Consider the following 18,387-nt stretch of genomic DNA (forward strand, 5'->3'; position numbering starts at 1 on the left):
ACACATACTACACAGATACGTAATTAGCAATAAATTCGAAAAGGTCGTAAATAAAGAGAAAAGGATTTTTACGATGCAAATCTTTCATGAATTACGTATGGAAGAACATAAAGAAGAAAGAATGGTACCTAACGTAATGAAGGAAATACCATCGTGTTCAACTCGTGAAAGTCGAATTCGACTCAAAGGAGCAAGAGTGGTACCGCTATTCGTGAACCACATACGGTTTACCTGGTCGAGCTAACTCCGTGCGTAACATCAAAGACGTATCGAAAGTCGGTTCGTTTTGAAGATTCATAATACCAACGAATGTTCGTAATTGCAACGTTGCTCGTTTAATTGACGTTAATTGGCCGTTCGACTACACGTTTTCAAACGAAAATTTACAAATGAAACACCGAGAGAAATTCGAGATATAACGAATAATGCAATAGCATAAACGTGAGAGCTTAATGAAAAATCAAATTATTGCAAAGAGCGATCACGCAAGAGATCTTAATTGATTGTTAAGTGATGAATTGGAGCGGTTTTTGTTTTACGTTTCAATCCCACGCGGCTATTATTTGGGATTTATATTCTATACGTTCAGGAATTCCTCGGGAAAAACATATTAATGGATATACATATATAAACGAAAAAAATTTGACCTTTGAATTTTGTGAAATCAATTGTTTTTAAAGAACACAGCAATTAAATCCAGATAGATAATCATTTAATTTTCTTTTGACGAGATGATAACAATTCTTATTATCAATGAATCTTTCGATAAGATGCTCTTCTTACTTCTTTCGATCATTGAAACCTTGAGCTAAATCTAAAAGCTTACTTCGATCAATATCAGCCAAGGAATTATACTATCGCGGGTGATGTTTGTTCTCCGTCAGATTCGGGGCATCTTACCCACATAACCAAGTAACCGAGAAAGATGGAGAAAGAGAGAGAGAGAGAGAGAGAGAGAGAGAGAGAGAAAGCAATCTTCTACCTTTGAAGAATCTTCTTGCTTCCTAATTCCAGATCCTTCTAGTTTGCTCACTAAGAACTTGCTTATGTTTGGCACGCGTTGTTCTCCAACTACACGTGACTCGGCGAACGAAAACCTCTCGAATACGTCACGATCGATTTCGATATATCCACAAGTTTCAAATGAACACAAATGATAACGCGTAAAAAAGAAAGAAAGAAGAAAACACCTTTACGATCAGGTTGACCCAAAATGAGAAAAGAGAGAGAGAGAGGTATATACATATGTGTGTGTGTGTGTGTGTGTATATGTGTGTGTATATATATATGTATATATATATATATATATATATATATGTATATATATATACACACACAACCGCGTTACGAGAGACGAACCCTGCGATGCCTTCTCGCGAGTTCTTCTTCGTTTACACCGGTTACTCTTCTCTCTTGCCGGCCTATCAAACTGGTTTGGCCTCTCCGTCTATCTCTCTCTCTTCTCTCGCAACTTGTGGATCAGCGAGCACCTGGATCGGTGCTGTCTCGATCTTGCTCTTGACTCGACTCCGCATACACGAATCCGATTCACCAGGCATCATTCCTTCTCCTGTAGGCGCCTCCCTACCTTTCCTTCCTTTCTACTCTTCTTTCTCTTTCTCTCTCTCTCTCTCTCTCTCTCTCTCTCTCTCTTTCTTTCTCTCTCTTTCTCTCTCTTTCTCTCATCCGCCACGACACTGTAAATATACAAAAGGCTTGACTAAAGTGTGGGGCAATTCTCTTCGGTAGACCATAGCAGGTTCCTCGCTTTTCACGGTGATTGGGACTCTAGCACCGACTCGAGGCAAGGTGGTGGCAATGACCGTTCTCCTCCATTCTTCCTCTCCCTTCTACTTCACCTTCTCTTTAACCTTCTCTCTCTCTTTCTCTCTCTCTATCGTTTCACCACACTCCTACCAACCACATCGATGTTCTTTCTTCCACTTCTTTGGGCTCTCTTTTCCTCTCTCGTCTTTTCCCCTCTTTTTCTTTCTCTCTTTCTCCCCTCTCTCTATCCTTCTCAACATGATACCACAAGTCGCCATAACGTATGCTCCTTTCCTATCTTCCCTTCGCGATATCCTTTTTTCCCTTTTTATTTAACATTTTCCTGATTTATATACATGTCTCAATGATCCGGTCTCTGAATTTCATTCACCAGAAGCTAGCAGAGTCATCTATGTATCTAATTCAATTCTCATGATGAAGAAGATGCACATATCAAATATTTGTGACTTCCACCTGACATGGTCGTATTTACCTGCCGCTAACCCTAGGAAGGTAAATCTTTTTACATAGGAGGATCTATATAACAGCATATACGATCCATTCATAGATCTGTCAAACAAATATGTATATCTACGTGCAATTTTGAGTTAAAAATTTCTCGCTCGTCTTCTGTAGATCAGCCTAATAATTTGTTTTTGATGGAATATGCATATCTACATTATGAATAGATTAATTTCTTAGAAACAATCTAATGATATGTCTATATCTAATCATAAGTCTTTAGAACTAGAAACAGAAGGTCGCTAATCGCTGTATCAATGAATACTTATCTCTCGGGAATGTTAACGTTACTGTTTCTAGTTGTTAAACAGAAAAAAAAAAATACGCAGCATAGCTATAAAATCAGCGACGTAATGCTATAAATCAGCATGGTGATAAGAACTGATGCTAGGGGGAGGTAAAATAAAAGAATCGCTGAAAAGCTCAAAAGGATATATCGAGAAGGCTTAACGAAACCCCTGTGAGAGCTCTTATCACGCAGTGCCTCTCAAATCGAGCAGAATCGGTAGTTAGATATAAAGAATCGTTAACTAACCCCGTCGCGTCGAACTTAACAATATTTTCTCCATCTTCCTACGTCTTTCCCTTCTTCTACATAGACCATAGAAAATTTATGAAGAACGATATGATCATTTGAGAGACACTGCGTTTTATCGGTTTGTCGGAACACTTAAATACGAACATATGGCTGCCAAATATAACGAGGTACCTTTTCCAATCAATACGAATTAGTTTGAGATTTAGGTATCGGCAATGACATATTTTATTGATATAAAAATTAATAAAATACATACCTACGTGTACAAATATTCGCATGCAATGCTGAAACATATTGCAACATTGTAATAATGACTTGTTATATGTTGGTACGAAAGTAGTAGATAGAAAAAAAAATTCCATCGTGAATAGAATAAATAATATTTAAGTAATTAAATATATTTTTTCTAATGAAAGGGAGAAAAAAGAATGATACGGTCAAATGTAATAATAAAAAAATGAAGATGAAAAGGTTACGCTTGGCTTGCTGCCATTCTCGCAAAAATAATTATGCATAATATCCTTTGCAATAATTAATGGATAGCAAGTTGTTTTAATAAACGATAGAGAAATAAAGGAAAGAATCAAAAAAGTAATCAATCTTTTATACACGTACGAGAGCACGTTAATCCCTTAGACTCATAATGCCGAAATCGATAAAGATGGAAGTCTCTCAGCGGGAGATCTCACATTATTAATAACATTTTTTCTATCGACAGCTCTTTCTCCGTTGATCATGACATCGAAAATCTTATATTTAATGTTTTTATCGAGGTGTCCATCAGGATCCTCTGGGAGCCCACGCGTAAAGGATTAGAGCTTCTACCTACCACCTATCATTCTATCTTCGGTTCGCCTGCAACTTTGCCGTCTCGTTATCGCTATTCAAAAGTTTAGCCGCATAAGCCAGGAAAGTTCGCTCTTTTAACGATCATATAAGATCGGCGATTTAAATCGTGGTGCCTTTATTTCAAACTCCAAGACTTTGATTATTCTCCTTGACCTACGTTGATGCGACGACTGAACGTTTCATCATCACAGGTCAAAGGGGAAAAGGATGAATTAATTTGTCACAAAAGTTTTATCTTTGGAATAACATTTTAGATTTTACAAACATTTGCAGATTTTTGTTCTTTTTTTTTCTTTTTTTTTGGCTTTCTTTTCCTCTAGCTTAGTTTCAATTCTACGATCGTTAGCATCGTTATTTATTATTCTGTAAAATAAAATCATTATTCGGATTGTTCTTTAACATGTACTTTAAAATGCTCTTTATATCTACATTTCACATAGTTTTCTACAGAAATATTTCGCGAAAAAATTGTCGTTAGTTGTTGTTAGTTGTTGTTAGATACGATGAAAATATATGCAATGATAATCGTTACGTCGTTACGCATAAGTTTTCACTTTCCTACGAATGTGATAGTACGTACATTCATTTAGGAACACTAAGAGGGAATGTAAAAGAGATCAAGGAAGAAAGAGATCCATGTAAGGACGATGAACGGCAAAGGGGGTGCTCTGTTGTTTGGTGGGGCTGGAGTTCGAGGATTGGCTGCGCGAAAGGCGACTTGCAGCCGAGGGGATGCGTCGGAAGGGTGCGTTCACAAGTATATATACTCCTGCCGGCGGCATTAGCGGGCGATCCGAACTTCTGAAAGGTTTAACCATTCTAAGGAATATTTTAAGCGCGAAAAAAAGGGAAAATACGGATAAAGAAAAATATATATTATACGATTGTTATCAAGAAAACGAAAAAGTGTTATTTCATTGTTCACAAAAAGTTCAAGTTCGAAAATCTTTTTAAGACGGTTTCAAATCAACTTCGAGCTCGTTTGACAGTTCGAGATCGACTCGTTGATCGGTGAGTAAGTGAGTATCGAGATCGTTGATAATTATGTGACAACGACACTATGTTTTTTTTTTTCTTCTTCTTCTTCTTTTCTTTTTCCACAAACTTGTGCAATGAAAAGGAAAGTGTTCGTTCCTTGTGTAATAACTCATGAACTGGACGGATATCTATGTTATCTACCAGTTAAACATTACCGTGAAATTATTCGAATATATCGAATAAGTGTGATTTATTTCTCAATTTTTATTGTTTCATGCGTTTTCGATCTTACCGGTGCGATATATAAATAATTAAAGAGAATAAATTCGTTTCTACATAAAACTAATCATTTCGTCATTCCGTCGTTTTTTAAATGCATTAGTCGAGCTAATAACTTTTTTATCGACTGTTAATTAGTTATTTATCTTTACAATTACTGCATTTTAATTAATAGAAAAACTCGTAGTACGATCTCGTTGTTCTCCGGAAGAAACTTTTTAACGAGTTAATTGAACGAAAGAGAACTTGTCACTGTCAAAGTCAATTCAAACTCTTGCGATTAGCAAATAATCGTATATATAAAAAAGGGTAAAGAGAATAAAAAAAACGAACAAACAAAGAGAGAGAGAGAGAGAGAATAAATAAAAATCGCTACTACATATTCAATGAAATTTCAACGACGTCACCTTGTCATTTCACATCTCACCGATATACATATGTACGAGATTTCTATATTATTTTTAACGAAGTGTTCCGACCCTACGTTCTGACAGACCGAATCGTTTAAATTGTGGAAATTGTTTAACATGACTGACGTCGTGTTAAGCGTAGGAAAAAAATCATTTTCGTTTGCAATTTGAAGAAAAATACCTCGCATTCGGGCTTATCGATTTTTAACTCGTATTGCGTTATCTCCGTTTCATTTAATTAAATGGTCGAAAGTCACATCAATGGATGAAAATGTTCATGGGAGAATAAATCTGTCGAAGAAATTTACATTGATGAAATAAAAAAGATTTGAATGAATCAGCTCACGATCGATCTACGATTTGACGTTATAAATGTCATCGTACGGAGAAGATGTAATGAAAGTTTCACTCGCATGATTTCCTTCCCACTATCATAAATTACGTTATGAATATTACGAAGAAATCAGTGCCGTATAATGTTGTCTCTTTTCTTTTATACGGCTTCACGGTAACACTATTGTCCGCAAGATAGAGGCTTTTAATACTGAAATTTTCATGTAACAACGTGTATTCTTTTAATCTTTCAACCGTTATATAAGTTTTTACAATTTCATGAAAAACGATCGATCTATGAACTGGACCTGCGCTGGGTAACCACCAACGTGCAATATTGTCCCGTTAAGTGGTTGTAAAAATGCTATAATTAATTCGCTCAGTCGCTTGATCCGTATTATACGAGTTTCAATCTCCACGTCGAACCTTTCTTTATAATCGTTCTATCTTTAAGCCTTTCTCTCTATATATAGTTTCTAATAATAAACTTCTCATTTCATCACGCAAGACAAAAAAAAGATCTTAAGCTTAAATTGAAATTTTTTCGTTTGCTATAAGGAATAAATATCCTTAGTTACTGTAAAACAAACGTAGGGAGGAAAATGTATAAAATCAAATGAAAGTTCTTTCGTCAACGAAACATTTATCATTCATTCATTTATTTCATTTATTTCATTTATTTCATTTATTTCATTTATTTCATTTATTTCATTTATTTCATATGAGGAATCAGGCAACTGTGTGTAACTTTTTTATTTCATTTTTTTATTTTCTCCAATTTTTATTTTCTCCAATATCGAGAACGAGGACTTACCATTATCGACAAAGTTACTTGTTGGACCAGCGAAACGTGGTAGAAGCAACAGGTAACTTTGGAGTCAAGTTTCCATCCACATGGCTCTTACATTGCATAGTATTATATTGTATTTCACTAGCTTTTCCAGTCTATTGATTTAAAGCAATCGATTCATGCAATTTCTCATCGAACAATCCTCCATTCATTCGCGTGAAAAGATTTTATCGTAATAAATAGGTCACTCGATTCAAATATTTTTCTTGTATTCTTTTTCTTGTATCTAATGCAATTTAAAATAAATAACATATAAATACAATGAATAATGAACTTACTGGTTTTTACAGTAACATATTGATTTACGATCTACGTCCAATTTGAAAATAGAAGATGAAATCCTTCGTTCTCGTGATACTTGTTACTATTTTTGGTATCACTATCATCCAATGCGAACCCGAACCGATGGCTAGACCAACCAGACCAAAAGTTTTTACAAGTCCGGAAGAGTTACGAAGATATTTAGATCTCGTCAAAGATTATTATTCGATTAATGGAAAGGCCAGGTAATATAAGTTCATTAATGTTTTCTCATCGAGCAATATTCATCTGATCATGAGATAATGATAAAATGAACGATACAGACGAAAATGAACGAGTTCTCTTACGTCTTTATATTTTAACACAGGTATGGAAAAAGAGCCGGAGGTAACGCATTTCCTGCCTTTTATTTAGGATATCCGTGGAATACTTTGAGATTTATACTTGATACTCATCGCCATTTTCAACAACAAAAGGAGGATAAGAGCAAGCCGATAAAGGAACAAATAAATTTTCGTAATTTTCAAGATAATGATACAAAAAAGCAAATATTTCGAAATAATCCGTCAGAAAATTTAAGTGACATGATTGATAACTATTACGATGACGTAGAATAAATACGAATGTATCGTTGTTTAATGTTGGAAAAATTACAACAATTCAAAGTTCAACTATTTCTTTTAAAGTGTCGTGTATTCGTGACTTGAATTAGTCAAAGTAATGATGATTTTATAAAATTGATGACTTGTAAAATTAATACATTTTTACACTTCGATTAGATGTATCTGCAGTAATGTTTCTATAACAGAAAACATAACTATTTATTTTTATTTTTATTCTATAACGTCTTTTAATACCATCGTTATTTAACATAAGATAAAACTAATATATTAGACCACGGCACTTTGGGCTTTAAAAATAAAATGGGAACAATTTATTTTACATTCAAATTGTCAACGTGTATCTAGCAGTTTCGATTATTAGTAAACATAATTAATTCCATGTTGTAAAAAAGCTATGTCTAAGGTGGTATTAAAAGAGAGAAGAAAAGGAATGATCCAGGATTATGTAAGTTGTATTATTGAAATACTTTCTTCAAAAGATCTTAAAAGTTATGTGTTTTATGGCAGAAAGTCCAAATAGATAATTCATTGCTACAAATATTATATGGAAATATATGATTAATGAGAAAAATTGAAGAAATCTTTATTTAATCAATATAATAATATTTAAGATAAACAGTAAGTTCCTTCAAGTTATAATAAATGAATATTTACAAGGATCATTTGCAAAAACCTCAATATCTCATTTGCACTATTTTAACTGATAATGACCACAAATAATTCGTGGAAGTGAATAATTTAAAAAAAAAAAAAATAGATTCAATTCAATAAAAACAACATAATATGATTACAAATTCAAATTAGTATATTATATATATTTATATCTTTGTTACAATAGGTACTTCGTATTTTGCTACAGAGATCGATAATTACAAACGTTAAATATTAAGACAACATGTAATACTTTCAAATATTCAAGAATATTAAAAGTAAGCCATACGGTACTTGATGTAGTAATTAGTAAGCTACATTTTAATTTTTATCTTCCTTCCCGTTTGGGCATTCAGCATGTTCTGGCCAATCACAGACTAACAAAACTTGATTGAAATGTAAGCCAGGTGGGCATTGAAGGGCAACTTTTTGACCTTCAACGCATTTGTAAAATAACGTACAATCTGTTTCATGAGGCAAATGTACGACATGACCATTATCATGTGATGGACAACGATCTGGAATATTGCCAGGAGTCGATGAAGCTGGGACTCCTGTCGATGATTCAGGAGCCGCACTAGATGTTCCTTTAGTTTCTGGTAAATCTTGTTTTTCGTCTTCTTTATCGCCTGGTTTGCTTTTGCAGTTCGCTTGTTCTGGCCAATCACAGACTTGCAAAACTTGATTGAAATGTAAGCCAGATGGGCATTGAAGGGCAACTTTTTGACCTTCAACGCATTTGTAAAATAACGTACAATCTGTTTCGTGAGGCAAATGTACGACATGACCATTATCATGTGATGGACAACGATCTGGGATATTGCCAGGAGTCGATGAAGCTGGTACTCTTGTCGATGATTCAGGAGCCGCACTAGATGTTCTTTCAGTTTCTGGTAAATCTTGTTTTTCGTCTTCTTTATCGTCTTCTTTATCGTCTGGTTTGCTTTTGCAGTTCGCTCGTTCCGGCAGATCGCAAACTTGCAAAGTTGGATTGAAATGTAAGCCAGGTGGGCATGGAAGGGCAACTTTTTGACCTTCGTGGCATTTGTAAAACAGCGAACAATTCGTCTCGTGAGGCAAATGTACTACATTACCGGAATCGTCTGGTGGGCAATGATCTGGGATACTGCCAGGAGTCGATGAATCTGGGACTCTTGTCGATGATTCAGGAGCCGCACTAGATGTTCTTTCAGTTTCTGGTAAATCTTGTTTTTCGTCTTCTTTATCGTCTTCTTTATCGTCTGGTTTGCTTTTGCAGTTCGCTCGTTCCGGCAGATCGCAAACTTGCAAAGTTGGATTGAAATGTAAGCCAGGTGGGCATGGAAGGGCAACTTTTTGACCTTCGTGGCATTTGTAAAACAGCGAACAATTCGTCTCGTGAGGCAAATGTACTACATTACCGGAATCGTCTGGTGGGCAATGATCTGGGATACTGCCAGGAGTCGATGAATCTGGGACTCTTGTCGATGATTCAGGAGCCGCACTAGATGTTCTTTCAGTTTCTCGTAAATCTTGTTTCTCGCCTTCTTTATTTTCTGGTTTGCTGGTGCAGTTAGCATGTTCCGGCAGATCGCAAACTTGCAAAACTGGATTGAAATGTAAGCCTGGTGGACACTGGTTAATTATTTTCTCACCTTTGTTGCATTTATAAAATAGCGTACAATCTGTTTCGTGAGGCAAATGTACTACTTCACCAGTATCATTTAATGGACAATGATCTGGTATACTGCCAGGAGTTGTTGAAAGAATTTCTGTTTCGTATGATTGAGAAATAATTGATCGTTTAATTTTTAATAAATCTTGATTTTCGTCTTCTTTATTTTCCGGTTTGCTGGTGCAGTTAGCATGTTCCGGCAGATCGCAAACTTGCAAAACTGGATTGAAATGTAAGCCTGGTGGACACTGGTTGATTATTTTCTCACCTTTGTTGCATTTATAAAATAACGTACAATCTGTTTCGTGAGGCAAATGTACTACTTCACCAGTATCATTTAATGGACAATGATCTGGTATACTGCCAGGAGTTATTGAAAGAATTTCTGTTTCGTATGATTGAGAAATAATTGATCGTTTAATTTTTAATAAATCTTGATTTTCGTCTTCTTTCTTTTCCGGTTTGCTGGTGCAGTTAGCATGTTCCGGCAGATCGCAAACTTGCAAAACTGGATTGAAATGTAAGCCTGGTGGACACTGGTTAATTATTTTCTCACCTTTGTTGCATTTATAAAATAGCGTACAATCTGTTTCGTGAGGCAAATGTACTACTTCACCAGTATCATTTAATGGACAATGATCTGGTATACTGCCAGGAGTTGTTGAAAGAATTTCTGTTTCGTATGATTGAGAAATAATTGATCGTTTAATTTTTAATAAATCTTGATTTTTGTCTACTTTATTGTCTAGTTTGTTCTCGCATTTAGCATTTTCTGGGAGATCACATATTTGCATCACTTTATTGAAATGTAATCCTGGTGGACACTTCTGAAGTACTTTTTGACCTTTGTTGCATTTGTAAAACAGGGAACAATTTGTTTCGTGAGGCAAATGTACAAGTTTTCCATAATCATCTGGAGGACAATGATCTGGGACACCCTCAGTATACGTTGAAGAAACTTTTTTAGATGATGGAGGAACTTCTTCCATTAAGTGAGCATCCTTTATAGATACTTCAGGTATATTTCCTTCATTTGTAGATTTGCAGTTCGAATTCTCTGGCTGTACGCATACCTATAAATCGCAGCAATTGGTAAAGATTATAAAGTATTTTTTTATTTCCTCCTAGAACATACGAAGATGTATATTTAATAAAATGTTATGCAATAGTCTTAACTATTCAATGAAAAAACTTGGCAATTATGAATTATATTTTAGATTATATTATTAAAAAGTAGTCATTATATTCTAGTATTTCAAACGGTTAATGAAAAGCTCAATCTACATCCCAGAATAAAATTATTAACAAAAATTGAATAATATCGTGGATAATGGATAAAATATAGCTCTATTTTATGAATACAAAATAGTACTAACGGACATTTTATGTAATGAAGCATTTTAAACTGTCTGCTATGTTAGACATATAAACAAATATTATTTGGTATTATGATTGTAGCAAAATCAATGCAGCAGAAAAGTAAATGTTTAAAATCTTAAGATTTTGATTCAATCTGATCTTGATAAATATCTATTGCAATGTTATTTCGGACTAAATACAAAACAATTAATAATGTGTTAGTAATAACCATGACGTTTAATAATAATAACCATGACGATATTTATGTGACAAGCTGATGAAAACAATGGTAATAAAAATGATTACAATGGATTGATCAAATCCATTCAGATGTTATTATCTGTTTGTTTTTTCGTCTTTTCTTTGAAGAAAAGTATGATATTGCAAATAAAAAATGCGAGATTCTAATATAAACATATCAACTAGTTTTAAAAGACTAGTAAATTGACTTGCAATGATAATATCAATTTCAAATACACTTCTAATTATCGTTTTTTGATAAAAGTGGAGTAAGTAATCAAAAGAATGATAATGAAAAAGGTCGCATTGAAAGATGTGTATTATATATAATGTTATATATAATGCTATAAAGGAATCGTTTAATTGTTAAACCTTGTAACTTAAGAAGCCGTGCAAATTTTCATGTTTTGATTCCGAATGGATGTTCCTGACGAGCTTGGCTCGATTGAATTGAAGGACAATTTGCTTTATCAGGTGTTGTGCAAATATTGTGTATTTCATCCCAATGTAATCCGCTTGGACATTTATGTTGGATAAGCATACCGTCTACGCATACATAATAGAATTCGCAATGCAATTTATCAGCCTGAGTAGAACCCTTGACGCACTCTCGGTGACGACAATTTGTTTCTGATGGTGCGGTGCAATATAGGCGTTCTTGATTCCAATAGAATCCAGATGAACATTTAAGCTCAATGTACATGTGATTTATGCACATGTAAACCTTATCGCAGTCCTTCTCGTGGGGTTTGAAAAGACCTTCTGCACACGTAGTAATAAGTGCCGTAGAATGAAGTGCATCTAATGGTTTCATGCAAAGATTGTATTCTTGATCCCAATATAATCCAGGATCGCATGCTTTCGTAACGTAATTATAAGAATCTTCAATACAGTTGAAATTTTTATGACAATTTGCTTCGCTTGGATTTCTACACTGACGGTTTACTTTATCCCATTCCAATTTCCCATCACATTTCTGCTTGGTAAATTTACCGTTTTTGCATAGATAGTACAAATTACAATTACACTCGTGAGCAGTGGTAGAATTCTCGACGCACACAGGACAATCTACTAATTCAGGTAATGTGCAAATATTGTGTTTTCTATCCCAATATAATCCAGATGGACATGTTTTCTGAACGTAAGTACCATTCTCACAGACGTAATACTTGTTGCATTCTATTTCGTGGGATTTAAATGGACCATCTTTGCAAGTAGACGGATGATAAGGACATTTTGCCACTTCAGCTATTTCGCATTTATTATTTTTGCGATCCCATTCTTTTCCATCTGGGCATTTCTTTTGAATCAATTCACCTTTTACGCATTGATAGTACAATTCGCATTTACACTCGTGATACGAGGTAGAATCCTCGGTGCATTTCAATTTTGGTAGGTAAGGACAATTTGCTTCTTCAACTGGTGTGCAAATATTGCGTGCTTGATTCCAATGTAATCCAGATTTACATGTTCTCGGAACGTAATTATTATTTTCGCACTCGTAATACATATTGCATACATTTTCGTAGGGCTTGAATGAACCTTCTGTACATTTATAGGAAGGACAATGTGCTTCTTCTGGTCTACTACAACGATAGTTATTTCGATCCCAGTGCAATCCCTTCAGACATTTCTGCAGGTTCCATGCACCAGATATGCATATATAGGACCATTCGCATTGACACTCATGAGGCTTGGTAGTACCCTCGACGCAAATACGACAATTTGCTTTCTCAGGTGTCGTGCAATTATAATTTTTTCGATCCCAATGTAACCCAGATGGACATGTTTGCTGAACGTAATTATTATGATAACACACGTAATACTTATCGCAATCCGTCTCGTGGGGTTTGTAATAGCCTTGATCACAATGATTTTGAGGACAATTCGCTTCCTCAATTCTTCTGCACCGATTGTTATGGCGATCCCACTGTTCTCCTATTGGACATTCCTGCTTGATATATCCACCGTTTTTGCATGTATAATACCATTCGCAATATAACTCATGAGGCTTGGTGAAACCTTCGGTGCAATAAGGACAATTTGCTTTCTCAGGTGTCGTGCAATTATAATTTTTTCGATCCCAATGTAACCCAGATGGACATGTTTGCTGAACGTAATTATTATGATAACACACGTAATACTTATCGCACTCCTTCTCGTGGGGTTTGTAATAGCCTTGATCACAATGATTTTGAAGACAATTCGCTTCCTCAATTCTTCTGCAGCGATTGTTATTGCGATCCCACTGTTCTCCAATTGGACATTCCTGGTTGATAAAATGACCGTTTTTGCATCTATAATACAATTCGCAATAACACTCATGAGGCTTGGTAGAACCTTCGGTGCAATAAGGACAATTTGCTTTCTCAGGTGTCGTGCAATTATAATTTTTTCGATCCCAATGTAACCCAGATGGACATGTTTGCTGAACGTAATTATTATGATAACACACGTAATACTTATCGCACTCCTTCTCGTGGGGTTTGTAATAGCCTTGATCACAATGATTTTGAAGACAATTCGCTTCCTCAATTCTTCTGCAGCTATTGTTTTTGGGATCCCACTGTTCTCCTATTGGACATTCCTGCTTGATATATCCACCGTTTTTGCATGTATAATACCATTCGCAATATAACTCATGAGGCTTGGTAGAACCTTCGGTGCAATAAGGACAATGTGCTATTTCAGGTTTATTGCAAACATTATGCGTTCGATCCCAATGTAACCCAGTTGGACATGTTTGCAGAACGTAATTATTGTGATAACACACGTAATACTTATCGCAATCCGTCTCGTGGGGTTTGTAATAGCCTTGATCACAATGATTTTGAGGACAATTCGCTTCCTCAATTCTTCTGCACTGATTGTTATAGCGATCCCACTGTTCTCCTATTGGACATTCCTGCTTGATATATCCACCGTTTTTGCATGTATAATACCATTCGCAATATAACTCATGAGGCTTGGTGAAACCTTCGGGGCAATAAGGACAATTTGCTTTCTCAGGTGTCGTGCAATTATAATTTTTTCGATCCCAATGTAACCCAGATGGACATGTTTGCTGAACGTAATTATTATGATAACACACGTAATACTTATCGCACTCCTTCTCGTGGGGTTTGTAATAGCCTTGATCACAATGATTTTGAAGACAATTCGCTTCCTCAATTCTTCTGCAGCTATTGTTTTTGGGATCCCACTGTTCTCCTATTGGACATTCCTGCTTGATATATCCACCGTTTTTGCATGTATAATACCATTCGCAATATAACTCATGAGGCTTGGTAGAACCTTCGGTGCAATAAGGACAATGTGCTATTTCAGGTTTATTGCAAACATTATGCGTTCGATCCCAATGTAACCCAGTTGGACATGTTTGCAGAACGTAATTATTGTGATAACACACGTAATACTTATCGCAATCCGTCTCGTGGGGTTTGTAATAGCCTTGATCACAATGATTTTGAGGACAATTCGCTTCCTCAATTCTTCTGCACTGATTGTTATAGCGATCCCACTGTTCTCCTATTGGACATTCCTGCTTGATATATCCACCGTTTTTGCATGTATAATACCATTCGCAATATAACTCATGAGGCTTGGTAGAACCTTTGGTGCAATAAGGACAATTTGCTATCTCAGGTGTTGTGCAATTATTATTTATTCGATCCCAATGTTTCCCAGTTGGACATGTTTGCAGAACGTAATTATTATGATAACACACGTAATACTTATCGCAATCCGTCTCGTGGGGTTTGTAATTGCCTTGATCACAATGATTTATAGTACAATTTGCTGTTTTACTGCAACGTTCGTCTTCTCGGTCCCAAAGTAATCCAGAAGCACATGTAAGGTGTTCGTATCCTGTTCCTTTACACCTGTAATATTTATCGCAATCCTTCTCGTCGGGTTTGTAGTAACCATCATTACATTTGACGTAAGGACATTTTGCTTTTCCAGGTCGTGCGCATTTTTTGTTAACATCATCCCAATGATTGTCTTCTTCACAATTTGTCCGTACCAAATCTCCATTAGTACAGTTATAATATAGTTGGCATTGGCATTCATGTTTTCGTAATTCTCCTTCCGTACACGTTTGCTTAAATGGTAACGTTATTTTTGTCGTCGAGATTCCTTGTTGCGTACTTGCTTTTTTCTCGTCAATATAACAGGTTTGCAGATCTTGGTTCCAACACCTATCATTCGAACACTGTTTGAGTATTTTTTTACCATTAACATTCTCATAAAATAAATTGCACGTGCACTCATGTTCTTCGTATCGAATTGAATTTGATGGGTTAGATGATGATATCGAAGATGGTATGTTACGTGACGTTGTTAGTTGCGATGTTTGTTGATCTGTTAGTGGCACATCTACATATGTTGTTAGTACAGGTTGAAATTTACAACCTACTTCTGAAGGATAGTCACAAACCTGAAGTAGAGGATTAAAGTGTAGTCTATCACCTCTACTATTACTGTATGGACACTCTTTCAAAATTTTTTCACCTAAAAAGCAAACATAAAATTTGCTGCAATCTGATTCATGAGCTAGTAAAACCGTTTCCTCGAGAGAATCTTCACTTGGGCATACTGTAGGTGGTGTCTGCTTAGGGGCTGCTTCTAAATTTACTGCGGCTAGGATGATCGCAAATACTGCGATCAAACCCAAGTTTCCTAAAATTGATCATGAAAACATTTAGATAATTGAAGATTTTGCAAATTTTTGCATTTTTTTTTTTTTCTTTTCTTTTTTCTTTTCTTTTTTTTAGTAATAAACGTTTCTATCTTTTATATAACATTTATCCTTCTTCGTTGATTTTTTTCTCTTATTAAACTATTTTGCAATATCGTACGTTTATCGAGAGCATTGATAAATAAAGTTAAGTATGCACGTAACATCTTTAATACGGACATTCTAAATGGATCTAAAAATTAATTGGTAATATTTGTATTGCATAAGCTTTTATTCACCGGTATCTTAAGATATTAACAATAAGTATCTCGATCGACAATATCTTACGTACTTGTAACAGATAATACGTCATTTTTATATTCAATAAATATTCTATAGACCAATCTTGAAGGATATTATAAAACGTATAAATTATTCTATCGCCTGTAAAATCTTGTATGTTAATGGATTATTTAATTCGTTAATTAATAAGCAATTAATCACTAATAGATCATGTAAAAAATATTCGTGACAAAAATTTAACGATACGTTGACTCACCTTTCATCGTGAACAAACTGTCCAATGGATCTTTTAACGATATATCTTTACCTCGCACTCGATAAATTGATAACTAATAATAGTGACTAGGAAAGAACCTCTTTTATAGGCATGTAAAAGCTTATCATTCGATTAACTCGTTCGTTATCATTGATATCTTTAAAAAATATGAATGCTTTTGAAGCATGTTACAGACATATTCGCCATATCATTAATTTCTAAGAACTAATGAGCGTACAAGTGTAACGTTGCATTTTCTCGCATACAACAAAACGTTCTCATATCTTTTAAAAAGTTTTTCCTCATAGTGAAAACGTTGATTTCTATTATCTTAACGGAATCTGCCATTATTGTATCAATTTTCAAACATTTTTCAATATTTTCAATCGAGGAAAACAACTAGTATTTTATAACAAAATGTATACATATATTGGAGAGATAGAAGAAAACAATTAATGAAATAATACTACAGAAATATCTCCTACGTAATCCAGATAACTTTCTACGGAAGTATTGATAACGATAGTAATATCGCATCATATCAATCGCAAATTCTATATAGAATTAAACTCAATTTAGTTGCTATCATAATCGAAACTCAAATTCTTTTTACATAATTCAACGTACTTTGATCTTTTATATTATCAGTGACATGAATATTTCTAATACATTATCCATTAAAGTTATCATCACGAAAAATTTATATAATAATTTTTAATATAATAGTAAATAATAGTATAGAGATATTTTATTTAATATTTTAGCCATAACAATTACTAAAATAAGAGCAATTAATTATATTCCCAAGTGATGTAACATGTATTACTCTAAAAGGTATCTTTCATATAGCATGTAGAAATAATGAAATTTGCTAAGCGTTATTTAGTAATTTCTTAAGTTTATACATTATTCGGCATTATTTGGTTTTATGATCTTAAAAACAATTAATCTTTATTAAAAGGAAAAAAAAAAAAAAAGAAAAGTAATCTTTTGCAGCATATAATAATCACGTATTGATCATTGATAATATAGTAAACTGTTAAACGAATGTAACATTGGTAATATATGTATACATTTTTACCTACCAAGCGATTTCAATCATAATGCAATATTAATTACTCGTATAATCTTATTAAAATATTAATATTTATTTTCATATATATTATCTACTAACTGCACTAATCTAAACTATAAATGAAGAATAGAGAAGATATCTAAAGTAAAAAGGAAGATTAAAAAAGGAAAATTTAATCAAGTTGCATTATCGATGAAACTGAAAATAACATTTAACAACGTTTCTGAAAAATCTACGAATTGAAACCATTGAATTACAATAATTAGATACTTTTGTTAAGTTGTAAGCAATTGGCAATTGCCGTCCTTATGCATTGTTGTTTCTTAGAATTATTTCAATGCCGACATTTAGCGCATTTGTTAAGAATGAAGTCTCCATTTTTGTATATATAATATTGGAATTTTGTATATATAATTTTGTATATATCGCAGAAACATTCGTGAGAATAAACCTTTCCATCGGATCCTGGAAATATACATCGGAATTATTGGCTCGTAGGATACGTAGACATTGAACTCTTGCCACCCGCAGTCACTAGTACGAGTAATAAAATAAATCGACTTATCGGTAGGACAGATGATAAAAAAGATCGACGTTACCGACCAATTACATTACCGACATTGATTAAAATTAAGATACCGATGTTGAGGGGAAGATGGCGTTCGGAGCAATGGAGCGTATTGTAAAAATAACGATCCAATCGGAAGCGTGTAAACAATGGGTAAAGGGGCTATGATTGGCGGTGCTGTCGCCAAGTCGAG

The 18,387-nt window shown here is 34.4% G+C and overlaps 3 protein-coding genes across 6 annotated transcripts in view; 1 reads left to right on the plus strand and 2 right to left on the minus strand.

Annotated features, from left to right (window-relative positions):
* LOC124430266 (serine proteinase stubble) overlaps window positions 1–3,944 on the minus strand; it is a 19,202-nt gene extending 15,258 nt beyond the window's left edge. Inside the window, exon 1 of the mRNA XM_046976564.1 lies at window positions 983–3,944. The gene's annotated coding sequence lies outside the window, so the exon portion shown is untranslated. The remainder of the gene's footprint in view (window positions 1–982) is intronic.
* Window positions 1–8,354, plus strand: part of LOC124430279 — a 16,627-nt gene extending 8,273 nt beyond the window's left edge. The window contains exons 1-3 of one of the 4 annotated variants that reach the window (XM_046976589.1): window positions 4,287–4,421; window positions 6,817–7,032; window positions 7,155–8,354. In XM_046976589.1, coding sequence (XP_046832545.1) covers window positions 6,860–7,032; window positions 7,155–7,404 — 423 coding nt within the window. In that variant the 5' untranslated portion in view covers window positions 4,287–4,421; window positions 6,817–6,859 and the 3' untranslated portion in view covers window positions 7,405–8,354. Of the gene's footprint in view, window positions 1–4,286; window positions 4,422–4,450; window positions 4,696–6,816; window positions 7,033–7,154 lie in introns of those variants that run through there. The other 3 variants (XM_046976587.1, XM_046976588.1, XM_046976590.1) reach the window with 3 other exon arrangements.
* Window positions 8,193–16,658, minus strand: LOC124430268. Its single transcript, XM_046976567.1, has 3 exons — window positions 16,552–16,658; window positions 15,753–15,994; window positions 8,193–10,788 (listed from the first exon to the last, which is right to left on the minus strand). Exons 1-3 carry the CDS (start codon window positions 16,556–16,558, stop codon window positions 8,383–8,385), a joined length of 2,655 nt encoding a protein of 884 aa, XP_046832523.1. The 5' UTR covers window positions 16,559–16,658; the 3' UTR covers window positions 8,193–8,382.
* Between the last annotated feature and the right edge of the window lie 1,729 nt (window positions 16,659–18,387).

This window comes from Vespa crabro, chromosome 18 (assembly GCF_910589235.1).
Source record: "Vespa crabro chromosome 18, iyVesCrab1.2, whole genome shotgun sequence".
NCBI classification, from domain to species: Eukaryota; Metazoa; Arthropoda; class Insecta; order Hymenoptera; family Vespidae; genus Vespa; species Vespa crabro.

What these genes read in the sequence shown, in the direction of transcription:
- LOC124430268 (XM_046976567.1), bottom strand. An exon ending in ACTTTAATCCTCTACTTCAG is followed by an intron (nt 10,789 to 15,752) that starts GTTTGTGACTAT and finishes TGCGATTTATAG; the next exon opens with GTATGCGTACAGCCAGAGAA.